The sequence below is a fragment of the Octopus bimaculoides genome, chromosome 14 (genome assembly GCF_046866305.1).
Source record: "Octopus bimaculoides isolate indiv1 chromosome 14, ASM4686630v1, whole genome shotgun sequence".
NCBI classification, from domain to species: domain Eukaryota; kingdom Metazoa; phylum Mollusca; class Cephalopoda; order Octopoda; family Octopodidae; genus Octopus; species Octopus bimaculoides.
The window spans coordinates 27,055,096-27,070,868 of record NC_142941.1 but is presented as its reverse complement, the minus strand read 5'-3'; the positions used below and the strand labels follow the sequence as shown (position 1 = coordinate 27,070,868).

The 15,773-nt window shown below is 38.4% G+C and overlaps 1 protein-coding gene across 4 annotated transcripts in view; it reads right to left on the bottom strand.

Moving 5' to 3' along the window:
* Window positions 1-2,189: 2,189 nt before the first annotated feature.
* LOC128249378 (uncharacterized) overlaps window positions 2,190-15,773 on the bottom strand; it is a 58,773-nt gene continuing 45,189 nt past the window's right edge. For 3 of the 4 annotated variants that reach the window (XR_016244261.1, XM_052972783.2, XM_089362575.1), the window contains one exon: window positions 12,891-14,127. Coding sequence is in view for 2 of the 4 variants with exons in the window: in XM_052972783.2 (XP_052828743.1) it covers window positions 13,966-14,127 (162 nt within the window). In the remaining 2 variants the exon portion in view is untranslated. Of the gene's footprint in view, window positions 2,953-12,890; window positions 14,128-15,773 lie in introns of those variants that run through there. The other variant, XR_016244260.1, reaches the window with a different exon arrangement.

Sequence of the window (15,773 nt, the reverse complement as noted above, 5' to 3'; positions counted from 1 at the left end):
ATCGAATCTAAAGGTGTTTTCTAGTACCAGGTGTATGGGCTTCATGATGAAGTCAGTTTTGAAGCATTCATTTATCCATCCTGTGTTTCTCTATCCAGTGTTTGACTGCTTCCAGGCCCAAAGTGTGAGGTATATTGATATAAAGATTAGTGGCATCAAAGCTTGTAAGTATAGTACCTTCTGGGACAGCGGGTGGAATGTGCTGGAGGAAATTTATGCCATCCCATATATATATAGCTGGGTATTAATGGGTATAGAGGTTTTAGGAGTATGTCCAAATAATTACTCAGTTGTTGTGTTGGTACTTGAGGTCCAGCAACTACTGGTCTCGGTTTGAGGTCAGTATGTCTTAGTATTTTTATATATTGGTTCCTCTGCTCATTTATAACTCTTTGTATTTCAGGGCTTTTGTGAATTTTGGGTAATCCATAAAAATTGCTCTCTTTGATTACAGAGTTGCAGATATAATCTTTCTCCTTGTCTGTGAAGGAATCTTGTAAAAGAGAGTTTATATACTCTCTTTCACTCTTTTACTTGCTTCAGTCATTTGACTGCGGCCATGCTGGAGCACCACCTTTAGTCAATCAAATCGACCCCAGGACTTATTCTTTTTGTAAGCCTAGTACTTATTCTATCGGTCTCTTTTGCTGAACCGCTAAGTTACGGAGATGTAAACGCACCAGCATCGGTTGTCAAGCGATGTTGGGGGGACAAACACAGACACACAAACACACACATATATATATATACATATCAAGCCAAGTAAGATCGTTGCCAGTGCCCCTGGACTGGTTCTTGTGCGGGTGGCACATGAGATGCACCATTTTGAGCGTGGCCGTTGCCAGTACCGCCTGACTGGCTCCTGTAGGATTTTCGAGCGAGATCGTTGCCAGTGCCCCTGGACTGGCTTGTGCGGGTGGCACATAAAAGACACCATTTCGAGCGTGGCCGTTTTCGTGCGGGTGACACGTAAAAGCACCCACTACACTCTCTGAGTGGTTGGCGTTAGGAAGGGCATCCAGCTGTAGAAACTCTGCCAAATCAGACTGGAGCCTGGTGTTGCCATCCGGTTTCACCAGTCCTCAGTCAAATCGTCCAACCCATGCTAGCATGGAAAGCGGACGTTAAACGATGATGATGATGATACGACGGCCTTCTTTCAGTTTCCGTCTACCAAATCCACTCACAAGGCTTTGGTCAGCCCGAGGCTATAGTAGAAGACACTTGCTCAAGGTGCCACGCAGTGGGACTGAACCCGGGACCATGTGGTTGGTAAGCAAGCTACTTACCACACAGCCACTCCTGCGCGCATATATATATATATATATATATATATATATATATATATATATATATATATATATATATATATATATATATATATATATATATATATATATATATATATATATATATATATATATATATATATATATATATATATATATATATATATATATATATGTATATGTATATGTATATGTATATGTATATGTATATGTATATATATATATATATATATATATATATATATATATATATATATATATATATATATATATATATATATATATATATATATATATATATATATATATATATATATATATATATATATATATATATATATATATATATATATATATATATATATATATATATATATATATATATATATATATATATATATATATATATATATATATATATATATATATATATATATATATATATATATATATATATATATATATATATATATATATATATATATATATATATATATATATATATATATATATATATATATATATATATATATATATATATATATATATATATATATATATATATATATATATATATATATATATATATATATATATATATATATATATATATATATATATATATATATATATATATATATATATATATATATATATATATATATATATATATATATATATATATATATATATATATATATATATATATATATATATATATATATATATATATATATATATATATATATATATATATATATATATATATATATATATATATATATATATATATATATATATATATATATATATATATATATATATATATATATATATATATATATATATATATATATATATATATATATATATATATGTAATATATGGTATAATTATAAACAGGGCAAATTTTAGCCATTTCTCTGCAGACTGAAAAAAATGAACAACTTTAATCAATTTTCGAGCCTTATTGGGTTCTCATCAGAGGCGTCCACATCATTCTGACAGTCTCATATATATATATATATACATACACATATATATATATATATCATCGTTTAACGTCTGCTTTCCATGCTAGCATGGCTATATATATATATATACAGAATATTTGGACTAAATTTGACAGTTTGCATAAAAGGAAAAAAAAATACAATATCTCAGCCAAAAATAAAACTATTTAAAAAAATTGTCAACTAGATTAACCACCCTCAGCTTCTACCACAATGAAATGGCTCTGGAATTTTATGCATGCATTCTTTGCTGTCTCCCTAGGAAGATCTTTGAACGCTTCCTTGATTTTGGACACCAGCTCAGCCTTGGTATTTCAGGCAAAGCAGTCGGTGTCTTTTTTCAACTGTGTCATGAGATTACAATCTGGGAGATGGGAAGCCAAAAATTAAGGCTGTTGAAGTCCTAGGAATTTTCTGACAATCATTTCTGTCTCTTTCCAGGTCTGGCAAGGAGTTGAATCCTTTACAGTATGGGTATCAGTCATGAAAATTGGTATTTTGATACCTGGTGTGAATCATCATGACACAGGCAACTCTTTTCCAATAAGCAGATGGCTTCCAGTCCTTCATGTCAGCTAACTTTTCCTCAACAACATTAATTTATATGCTCTCCAGTGCCAATGGCTGTTCAACAATACATCAAGCTGTTCCTGAAAAAAAGAGACAAAATATTGTCAAATTTAGCCTGAACACACATGTGTATGTATGTGTGTATGTATGAATGTATGTATGTTTGTATGAATGTATGTATGCATGTGTATGTATGTGTGTATATATATGTGTAAGTGTGTGTTATAAAATCTTTTACTAGGATGTTACTAACCTTTTTAGAAGCAGTTTTTTCCTAGTGTGTGTGAGTGCTTTCGATTAACCTTTTCAAACACATGTTCCATCCATCCATCCATCCATCCATCCATCCTTCCATCCTTCCTTCCTTCCTTGAGCACGATTCCTTGTCTGATAACCTAGAATACATGCCCAAAGAAGTTGTGCAACATATTATCAGATCAAAAAATGAGCTTTTATGAGCAGAAGACAATGTATGGATATGTTAGCAGAAAGCTCCAAGATGATAGTAATATTGATCATCAAAGCAGTCTATCACGCACCAATAGCTGGATTACTACCTCCCGCTTTGATTGGTATGCATTTGCAATCCAGGAACAGGAAATATCAACCAAGTACCTGATGCACAAAAGGGATACAGATGCAGGAAAAGCAGTAAAATGTGACAACCGATACAGACTTTGTGGAGTTAACACTGAAGATGTCACCCTCATCATAAGCAGTTGTCTGAAAATATCATCACAGTATTATCTAGCAATGAGACATGATGTTGTAGCTAGGACACTCTATAATGAGGTCTGCCAGAAGGATAAACCTGAGGACAAAGAGATAAGAACCCACAGTATGATAGAAGCCATAGCCACTGACAATAAAAAGGAGTACTGGTGTAATGTCCCAGTGAAAACCTCAATAAAATGTAAGCACAACTGACCTGATATAACGATTTGGGATCGAGACAAGAGAAACTGTGCACTGTTGTGGAAATTAGCTGCTCAGCAGATGTTAACATAAAGTTGAAGATCAGTGATAAAGAGAATGTTTACACTGAACTAAGTCTGCAGTTATCCTATCCAGATTACAAATTAAGCTTTATACATGTAATTATTGGAACCCTGGGATATGTAACACACTGCTTAAATAACAATTTTGAGAAATTAAGGAGAAAGCTAATTCAAAGAGTACAAATCTAATCCATCACTGGAACTGTAAAACTTTCCAGAAGTTGATCATTTAAATATATATGAGCATGTCTAGATATGCAAGCGTATGCATGGGAATATATACATAAAACAAAACATACAAATCTGCACACACACACACACACACACACACACGCACACACACACACACATACATAGAAGCAGAAAGACAGATAAACAATAGTAAGCACAAAGAATACATTTACATGGTAGGTTGGATATACAATTAAATAATGTAGTCAAGTCTTATCTTTACAGCTGTTTTGGATAATGAATGACTGGTACCATAACCATGGATGTGGCCGTTGATCATTACCAACGTCGCCTCCCTGGCACTTGTGCCAGTGGCACGTGAAAAGACATTCGAGCGAGATCGTTGCCAGTGCCGATGGGCTGGCTCCTGTGCAGGTGGCACGTAAAACACACCATTTCGAGCATGGCTGTCGCCTGTTCCGCCTGACTCGCCCTCGTGCCAGTGGCACGTAAAACACCCACTACACTCTCAGAGTGGTTGGCGTTAGGAAGGGCATCCAGCTGTAGAAACTCTGCCAAATCAGATTGGAGCCTGGTGTCGCCTCCTGGTTCACCAGTCCTCAGTCAAATCGTCCAACCCATGCTAGCATGGAAAGCGGACGTTAAACGATGATGATGATGATGATGATGAAGACCAAATGGTACAAATGTTGCCAATCATCATCATCATCATCATTTAAAGTCCATTGTCCATTGGCATAGATCGGACAGGGCTGGTTAGCTGAGGGGCTGCACCAGACTGCAGTCTGATTTGGCATGGTTTCTACAGCTGGTTGGATGGATGGATAGGTAGCCAGACAGATAGTAACAACAAACTGCATCAGAAATATAGACCACCACCATTTCTACAGGTGGTATAATAACCATAATAGTCATAACAGAATGTATGACTGTAACAGAGAATATAAAGGCTACTATTAACTTTAACAACACCTATACTGTGGCTAAAACTACTAATAATGATGGTAACATGAATACTAATAATAAGAGTAATTGTATGCATAATGTGAATATCATTAATGCTAACCATAATAATATTGACACCTATATGAATAGCAAAAATAATTATGATATGAATAATGTTAACTATACCAACAATCTAAATTCTAACAACAATTTTGGTAATACTCATAGTTCTAATCATAAGAGTAACAATAGTGCTAGCCATACTGATCTTGACACAGCTAATGGTGCATTGTATGTGTAAGTCTTGATGAGAAGTGCAACTGAAAATACCTATCACTGCCCCTTGATGGACCATTGTCTTTGTTGAAATGTCCATAAATGTAAAGTTACCATCACATAGACCCACTCCATCAAAAATTTACACTCATGTAACAATCGACTTTAACCACTGGCTCCTTCTCAAACATCAATAGGAAATGATCTACCTCCTTGGCCATCTACATCCACCAGTTCAAAGCTGAAGGTATTCTCTACAATATTTCTTGCTTCAAAATTGATAATGGATACCCATTCACGGGAAACTGACTCATGTAATTTATGCAACTGTGAGTCCTGTGTATAATGAGAGAATGAAGAACACCTCCTTAATCAATTTTCTGACATAATTGCCTCATGTTATCATCAGTATTACAAAGCTCTTTCTTATCAATGTAAATCATGTTCTCAGTGAACTAATTGACCTTTCCCGTTCTACTCTACCCCATCAATATTATACTTACTCCTTAACACTCATCTTCTTAACCATTATATTTAGCTACATTTTGAGATATTCTCATATTTAGGGTACATCCACTAGAGTTCCCCCCTCTCTCATCAGCACACTGTCACAGCTTCAACCTCTCCTTTCTATATAACTGATTTTTATACTTGACGTGACAGACGCACTTTAAAATGTTCATTTCTGTGCCCTGTTAGTATCTTTTTGTTATATCATTTTTATTTTTTATCTCCTTTTTTCTTCCCCTCATTCTGGTCCTTCTGATGTCATCATGCTTTCTCTTTTTTTCTCTCTGATTCCCCTCCTTTGATATCTGTACAAATGTGCACACCCTAATATATTGAATACTCTCTATACATCATCATCATTATCGTTTAACGTCTGCTTTCCATGCTGGCACGGGTTGGACGGTTTAAATGGAGACTGGCAAGCCAAGAGGCTGCACCAGATTCCAATCTGATCTGGCAATGTTTCTACAGCTGGATGCTCTTCCTAACGCCAACCACTCTGAGAGTGTGGTGGGTGCTTTTTATGTGCCACAGGCAGCACTGGCATCAGCTATGTTCAGATGGTGCTTTTTACAAGCCGCCGGCATGGGGAGCCAATCAGACGGCTCTGGCAGTGACCCATGCATGAATGAATGGTGCTTATTGTGTGCCACCAGCACTGGTAACGGTCACAACTACAATTTCCATTTGATTGTGATTTGATTTGATTTTAATTTACTTGCCTCAATAAGTCTCCTCAAGCACAGAATGTTGCCCAATGATTCAAAGGTACTTTTTAAATGGGCTGGTTATGCGACACTGGTGTACCTCACTTTCCTTGCCAGGTCTTCTCAATCACAGCATATCTCCAGAGGTCTTGGTCTTTCGTCATTGCCTCTGTGAGACTCAACATTCAAAGGTCATGCTTTACCACTTCATCCCGTGTCTTCCTGGGTTTCCCTCTTCCTCAGGTTCCTTCGACTGTTAGGAAGTGACACTTCTTCACACAGCTTTCCTCATCCATACACTGCACATGACCATACCAGCGCAGTCGTCTCTCTTGCACACCACATCTGATGCTTCTTATGTCCAACATTTCTCTCAGGGTGCTTACACTCTGTCGTGTGTGCACACTAACATTACACACTCAGTGGATCATACTAGCTTCATTTCTTTCAAGCCTACACATGTCTTCAGCAGTCATGGCCCATATTTCACTGCAGTGTAGCATGGCAGTTTGCACACATGCATCATACAATCTACATTTCACTCTGAGCGAGAGGCCCTTTGTCATCAGTAGAGGTAGGAGCTTTCTGAACTTTGCCCAGGCTATTCTTATTCTTGTGGCAACGCTCTCTGAGCATCCACTCCCACAACAGGCTTGGTCACTTAGGTAGTGGAAGCTATCAACTACTTCTATTTCTCCACCTGGCATGTGATAGAATCAGTTTTCTGAGCATCTGCAGTGTTTATTGTCCTCTGCATCTGTACCTCTTATGCATCCATAGCTTACACTGGGTACGTCTTATGGAGTTTCTACCTACACCTTTTCTACAGATTGAGCAAGGCCATCTACCTGAAGGGGTTTGTGATGTGTTCACTTTCCTACTTACTTGGACTTTGGTTTTGCAACACTGACTCTAAGGCCCTTCGATTCTAAACCTTGCTTCCACACCTGAAATTTCTTCTCTAGTTCTGGTAGTGATTCCACTACAAGAGCAAGGTCATCAGCATAGAGGAGCTCCCAGAGGCAGCCTGTCTTGAATTCCTCTGTTATTGCCTGGAGGACTATGATGAATAAGAGGGGGCTGAGGGCTGAACCCCTACTTCTACCTAGAATTTTTCGGTATACTCATTGCCGACCCTTACTTTACTAATGGCATCCCTGTACAGCTCTTATTAACCACTCGTCAATCCCCAATTTCTGCATCGCCCACCAGAAAAGAGATAAGGGGGACCCTGTCAAAGGCTTTATACAAGTCAACAAAAGTCAAGTATAGGGGTTTATCTTTGGCTAGGTATTTCTTCTGCAGTTACCATACCAGGAATTTAGCATCAGTGGCACAAAACCAAACTGCATCTCATCTAAGCAGACTCTCTCCCTAATTAGTTGGACTATGGCTCTCTCATGACCTTTATCACCTGATCCAGCAGTTTGATACCCCTATAGTTATTTCTATCTAAAGCATCACCTTTACCTATGCCAGTCATCGGGTATGACTCCTTCGTGAACTACCTGGTTTACAATACAGGTGACTAGGCCCTAACCCACACCACCAGATATTTTAAGCATCTCAGCAGTGATTCCTGATGGGCCAGGGGCTTTTCCTGACTTCATATCCTTAATTGCTTTATCTACCCGGGTGCTATCTATTCGGGTAGCTGGTCTCTCTACTGGGTCAACATTTGGCAGGCTCTCCTCCACCCATTCATTCTCCACATAATGGCTTCTCCAAGCCTCTTTCTTTCTGAATCATTAAAAGCAAGTGCATCATCATCCATGCAGACACATTTCTCTCCTGTGACATCACAATTTTCTCTCAGTCTTGCAATCTGAAATACTTCAGTTCATTGGTCCTCACATTGCTGAACATTGGCAAACTTCTTTTCTGCTTCTCCCTTGGCAATGTATTCCTGTTGCCCAGCCTCCCTTCTAGCTATCTGGTACAATTCCCTGCTACCTCCACTCTTCCAGGCTTTCCAAGCCTGTTTCTTTGGCTCTAATGGCCTTGTCTACCATATTATTCCACCACCACGTTACTCTAGGTCTGGAAGGGACTTTGCACCAGCCGCAGATTTGGTCTGTGGCACTCAGTAAGCTGTCCCGTAGGAATTTCCAGTTACCCTCTATGTCTGAAGTCTGTAGCTCTTCCTCCCTCTCATCAAATTTCGCAGTGAGGATGTCCCTAAATATCTGACCATGTAAAGGGTTCTTTAGCTTCCAAATCCTTTTTTTCTGGATTGGTCTGCTTCTTGGCATCCTTCTGGCCTCGAATAGAAAGTCACTAATAACTAGTCTATGCTGGTGGGTACATTCTTCACCAGGAAGAGTCTTTGTATTTAAGAGCAACCCTGCATCCTGCTGTCTGGTGAGGATGAAATCAATCTAGCTAGCAGAGTCGCCTGATTGAGAGGTTATGAAGTGGCTGTCTGGCTTCCTGAAATTAGTGTTGCAGATTAATAGGTTGCATGCATCACAGAACTCCAGTAGCCTAGTTCCCTCTTCGTTTTGGGAACCAATTCCATTGTCGCCACCCGACATGCCCATTAAAATCTCAAGCCGCAAAGATGAGATCATTGCCACTTGTCTTTGAGGTAGCCTGTAGAAGGGTGTCATAAAAGTGGTCCTTCTGATCGTTTGGTTGGCCCGCTTGTGGGGTATAGACAGAGATAGTTGTAGCTGTGCTGTTCTGCAGGACTAGCCTGAGCTTAAACACTCTATCGCATACCCTGACTACCTCTATGACCTCATCCACCCATTTCTCCGCAAGGAGTATGCCTACACCCCCTACTCCATCACTGTTACCTTCCCAGAAGATTTTATACCTATGTGCCTTGCCTGTGAGGACCCTAGCTGAAGCTCCTCTCCACCTTACCTCTTGTATGCAGCATACATCAACATGTCTCTGTTCAAGCATCTCTACAATCTCACTAAACCTACCTTTCAGTGTGCCTGCATTGACAGTGCCAACTCTAAAAACAGGGAAAGGAATGTGGGACCCTTTCTCCCTCACTCAAATATCCATTTCTGGTCTTTCTGCCATCATTGTTCCCTTTCCAAATTTACATTTATTTTGCACTGTAAAGTGGCTGATTAAATGAACAGAAATAGGGTTGTGAGGTCCCTCTGGTCTTGTCTCACCATTGAATATTCAACTGTATTAGTATTAGTACCACGAAAAAAGTGTATCCAGTACACTCTGTAAGATGGTTAGCATAAGAAAAGGTATCCAGCCATGGAAACCAAACTAAATGAGCACTTGAATTTTTGAAGCATAAGCTCTTATGAGCATTGACTCTAACCACAATGACCTATGATGATGATGAGGATGATGATATATGAATGACATTTTATACATAGATGTATAAATGCTACATTACATTTATAACCTCAGGGTTAAAACATATAAAAGAATATATATATATATATATATATAAAGAATATGTGGGGTTTAGTTCACTGATGATCTAAACCAATAGGTATGCTGTGTAAGTGCTATAATTGGTCATCCATTAGGTTCCAAGTTCACAGCTGAGGTTGGAGCTAGAGATCCGTAGTAGGCTTCCAAGTCAGCAGGTATATATTAGAGAAAAAGGAAAGCAAAACCAAAGCAGGAGGAGCATCTCAGATCATTTAGAATATTTAATTAGAGTAAGGTGGATAAAAAATGGAGAAGTAGAAGTAATTAATGTCTTACAGCAGTGCTGGGGTATCCCAGATGATGGGTCATCTCCATACATTGGGTATTCTGTCATCAGAGACAAGGTGTGGATGCAACAAAGTTCCAGACAGAGAATACTCAGTATATAAAAGAATAAAACAGTAGACAGAAGAATAAAGACAGGAGAATAAAGTTCACAGTTCATGTTATTCTAGAGGGTGTGGAGGTTTGTCCATATTTCTGTGAAGGTATAGGTCCTTAAGTATAATCATAGGTAAATCTAAGCAGTATTTTGAATGTTGCATTCAGAATGAGAAATAGATCAAGTGGTCAGCTTGTAAGAAAAATGTCCACATGGGTATATAGTGTGTGAGAGACAGACATCCCAGAAACAGCAGTAAGATATTAATTACTTCTACTTCTCCAGTTTTGATTCCCCTTACTCTAATTAAATATTCTAAATGACCTGAGATACTCATTCTGCCTTGGTTTTGTTTTCCTTATATATATATATATATATATATATATATGGGAGAATATACGAAAAAACAACAACAGACGAGGGCAGGTGGTGTAAATAACAAAAGGATGTATTAGTATGACGCTCTGGAATACGGAAAGTCTTTGACGTTTCGAGCTACGCTCTTCAACAGAAAGAATATGGAGACAAGGAGAAAAACACGGAGAAAAAAAATTGAATAGTGTCCAGTCAACGGTCAATCATAATAATGGCTGATCATAACAATGGCTGACCGGAAGTTAGAAATTCTTTTTTCAGGAGAGCTAAGAAAAGGGGGAGATAACAAACGGTGATCGAAGAACGAGGGGCTGTGTGTGGGAGATAGAATGCTGGTGATCTTGACGTATGTAGTGTGAAAATGGGGAAGGGAGAAAGTAGTTGGTCAGTTGTGGTGTGATGGGAGGGTATTGGTGTGGTGTGATGTGAGGGTGTTGGGAGGTGGGGAAGGCATGGGTGGAGTGTGGGTTAGGCTGAGGGTGGGGTAGAGGTAGGGGTCTGTGGGTAGGGTGGGGTATGTGGGTAGGGGTGGGTGGTGGGTGTAAGGAATTGGATGGGGTGGAGTGGGAAGGTAGAGTAGGAGTGTGTTGGGGTGTGGTGGGATGAGCTTATGAGGGGGTGTTGATGATGAAGGGGGAAGGGGAAGGGGGATGTAAGAGAGGGGGAAAATGGGTATGGGAGGGGAGAGAAAGAGAGGAGAGAGGGTGGGTATAAGAGAGGGCGGGTATAAGAGAGGGCGGGTATAAGAGAGGGCGGGTATAAGAGAGGGAAGGTGGGTATGGGGGGGGAAAGAGAGGAAGAGAAAGAGAGTGAGAGAGAAGAGAGTGAGAGAGAGGGAAGAGGGGTATGGGGGGGGGAGAAAGAGAGGAAGAGAAAGAGAGGAAGAGAAAGAGAGTGAGAGAGAGGGAAAGAGAGAAGAGAGTGAGAGAGTAAGAGTAAGAGAGTAAGAGTGTAGAGAGTAAGAGTGTAGAGAGTAAGAGTGAGAGAGAGGGAAAGAGAGAAGAGAGTGAGAGAGTAAGAGTGTAGAGAGTAAGAGTGAGAGAGGGGGAGTACGAGAGAAGAGACTGAGAGAGAGTAAGAGAGAGGAGAGAAAGAGTAGGGGTGAAGAGAAGTAGGAAGAGAAGTTGGAGTGAAGAGAAGTAGGAGTGAAGAGAAGTAGGAGTGAAGAGAAGTAGGAGTGAAGAGAAGTAGGAAGAAAAGTGGGAGTGAAGTGGGAGTGAAGAGAAGTAGGAAGAGAAGTTGGAGTGAAGAGAAGTAGGAGTGAAGAGAAATAGGAAGAGAAGTGGGAAGAGAAGTAGGAGTGAAGAGAAGTAGGAATGAAGAGAAGTAGGAAGAGAAGTAGGAGTGAATAGAAGTAGGAGTGAATAGAAGTAGGAGTGAAGATAGGTGAAGAGACATACAAAGAAGTAGGAGTCGGAGCAGGAGGGGAGGTGGGGGAGGGGGAGAGAGGGGAGGTAGGAGGGAGGGTGGGGGAGAGAGACAGGAGGAGGGGGTTAGATGAAGAGGGGAGGGGAGTTGAACCCATGTGGCGCAAAGGAGCGGAGAGAGAAGATTAATCCCTGTTCACGGCGCAAACGGGAGTCCGGATGGCCCCTGTGCATGGACAATCCAAACACAGACAGGTGTTGCTGCAAGGAGTGGCCAGCAGAACGGAAGTGGCGTGACACCGGGGTGTCATTGCTAACGTTGATGTCTCGGAGGTGTTCCGCGAATCAGTCGGCCAGGCGGCGCCCCGTTTGTCCAATGTACAGAGAATGGCAGAGAGAGCAGGAGAGGCAATAGATGATGTTGGTAGAAGTGCAGGTGAAGGAGTCGGTGATGCAATAGGGTCGGTGATGGGTGCTGGTGAGGAGGGTGGTGTTGGAGAGGTAAGGGCAAGTGCGGCAGCGTGGGTGGGAGCAGGGGAACGAGCCAGGTTGGGAGGTTGGGTTGGGGAAGAAGCTGTGGACCAAGAGGTCCCGTAGGTTGTGGGCTCGTTTGAAGGAGGGGATATATGGGAGAATTTACGAAAAAAACAACAGACGAAGATAGGTGGTGTAAACAACAAATGGATGTATTAGTTTAACGCTCGGGAATAGAGAAAGTCTTTGACGTTTCGAGCTACACTCTTCAACTGAAAGGAACACAGAAAGAAATAAGGAGAGAAACAAGGAGAAAAAATATAAATGTAGTGGTCAGCAATCTATCATACAAACAATAAATTAAATAGAGAGATACAATTGACAATCCAATAATTTATTTATATTATAACATAATATACTATGAATATAATATAAGATAAGATAAGATAGCATTAAAAAACCAAAAAAGTCAACAATTTGTTTCGACTTGTGTACATTTTTTGATATATAAACAATTCAATTCACTTATATAAGTCTCATCAGAGCTAAAATTTAAAGACAGATGAAATTTTGTTTGAAAGGACAGCTGGATTGTAAAAAAATTAATTCAAATTCGTATTAATTATGAGCATGAGTGTTAACTTTCAACTACATAGCAATTACAATTAAAAAACAACAAAATTATAACAAATAAAATAATTAAGTAAGTAGAATCTACAACTATCAAAATATATTTCTATATATCTCAAATAATATTAATCCAAACTCGTTTAGGTCAAAGACAATCTTTTGCTATTACAATAACATACAATAATATATAGGTATTTAAATTAAGTATCAGGGTCTTACTTAATCTAGAAACTGTAATAAAATGTGTAAAAAAATATAAATGATAATTACATTGGTAATATATAAGAACTCTTCTATTTATTTAAAGTTATTGATATAAAAAAAAATTGTTTAAAGTAACTAATAAAAAGTGTTCTTTATTTATTAGTTTATCAGAGGGAGAATTCCATAATAAATATGAAGAGATACCTAACAAAAATGTTCTTTGTTTAGTTAATTTATCGTAAGGAGAATTCCGTAATAAATATGAAGATAAACTTAGAGCTACAAACACTAGAACCTAAATAACCCCGTAGATATAGAATTAAGCTATAATAATGGATATCAAGATATTACTAGTTTTTTAGAAGTAACCAAATTTGAAGTCAGTTGAATAAGGATTATTATTCGTATATTGTGGAAGGGAGAACTCAGTAAATAAATCTTAAGTAATATAAACAAAAACAAGGATTGAGTTACAGACTTAGTATGTATATACATACCATATCATTTCCATTAAGAATTTCCAGACATTAAAGGTGCACTCTATAGAGATGATGTACTGTTTTTGATTACTAGTCAATCCAATAGAAAAATAAACCTATATATGGAAAAATTCCATAATTTAGGTTCTAGTGATTGTAGTTCTAAGATTATCTTCATATTTATTACGGAATTCTCCGCAACAGTCTTTACAGCATCTGTTCTTGCACTCCACCTTGTGTCCAATGGAGACTTGAGAATAAGAGGAATAGCCTGTTTCAGTTTTTCCCAACACCATGTTGATCTAGAAAAGAAGGCAAAGAGTGGATCAATAACATTAAAAAACAAAATGACAACTATATCACTTTTGCAGCATTCAAACCAACAAGATTCAGTGAATGATTGTCACAATTCATGAACAAAACATGACTGCTCAATTCCTTGATTCTGTGTTGAACACCGCTTAATATTGCTGGCCATAACTGCAGCATTGTCGTAGCACTGCGACTTGCATTCAGTCAATGCTAAGTCATCATTATATAACTCATTCAAAATTACCTTAACAAACAGACGGCGTCCTTTTGGCTAATTTGGAAGAAGCCTAGGAATGACTCCCGAACACAAACTGTCTTTTTTTTTAAAATCAATGTCAACGTATTGCATGACTCATGACATTTGGTCTCTGTGGGCTTGATCAGGAGTCATGTCGATCATCAAAGTATAGTAACATGCTTTTCGAATGCATTGAAGCAGACTGTTTTTTATGCTGGTAGTTAAGATATGGATAAATTCATTTTGAACGGATGGTGAAAGATAAAATGTAGATCCAGGATGGCTTTCTACATGTTTGAGAAATTCTCTTGTGATGGGTTCGAATGTGGCCAAAAGTTTCAACAACCTGATGAAATTACCAAGATTTGACTCATCTTTTAACTGAAGTGACTCCCTGTGTCCTCACAATGCAAGGTTGTTTTTGCCAAAATAATGAATGAGAGTCTTGTTTGGTTTCAAAGCTTTTTCAGTCTCCTGCTTCTGCCTTTTCCTTCCTTCAGCTCCACTTTCTTTTTTAGGGAAGGCACGCTTCATGTTCTTGTGACAAACAAGTAAAAGTCGCAAACATTGTACAGAGAAAATAGTAAACCATACTGTAGTCATAATAAGAAGTAGTCAAATGGATTAGTCTGTTTTAAAGCTTATAGAAGAAATCATATTGTAGAACCCAGCTGAACTGTTCTACTGCTTGTAGTGTTGTTTTGTTGAAGTACCCCAAATATCTAAGGATAGAAATGGCACAACCACTTCTGAATGATCTTATTAGCAGTCACATGTCCGCTTGGGGTAGGAAGTCGAAGTCTTTATTGATAACATAACAAACCATTTACAGTATGTACACCAGAAGTTGCAAGCTATGCGGAAAGGGAAAATCGATTAACACTGATAAGATAAGAATGAACTATTTTTAGAGCCACAAAGAATGATTAACAGTTAAATGAATAAACAACAGTTAAGTAAATTTAACATAGAATGTTTACCACAACACTTAATTTTATTCTTTTAGTTGTGCAGCATGTGTAGAAAGCAAGGCGAAAATATGCAGGTTTCACTCAATTGAGCCTCAAGCCTTTTTTGACATCCTTTGTGAAAATGTCTAGACATGAATGTAGACAGCCATCATATCGTGTTTACCTTCAATAACAGCATAAAACGATAAGTTGGAGATCTATCTTTACAATTGCAATTTCACAAATGGAGTTCAAGCTTGTTGTATTATGGTCAATTCTGTGCCTCCTTCAATCAGCACTCGGGGCATATGTCCCACCCCACTAGTTACACTACTGTCAACACCAGTACAAAAATCAACTTCCTCTATACAGATTACCCTATAACACGTGTGTTTGAAAAGCAATACAACAAAAGCATTTACACGGAACTCTGTTTTCTGGGGGGGGG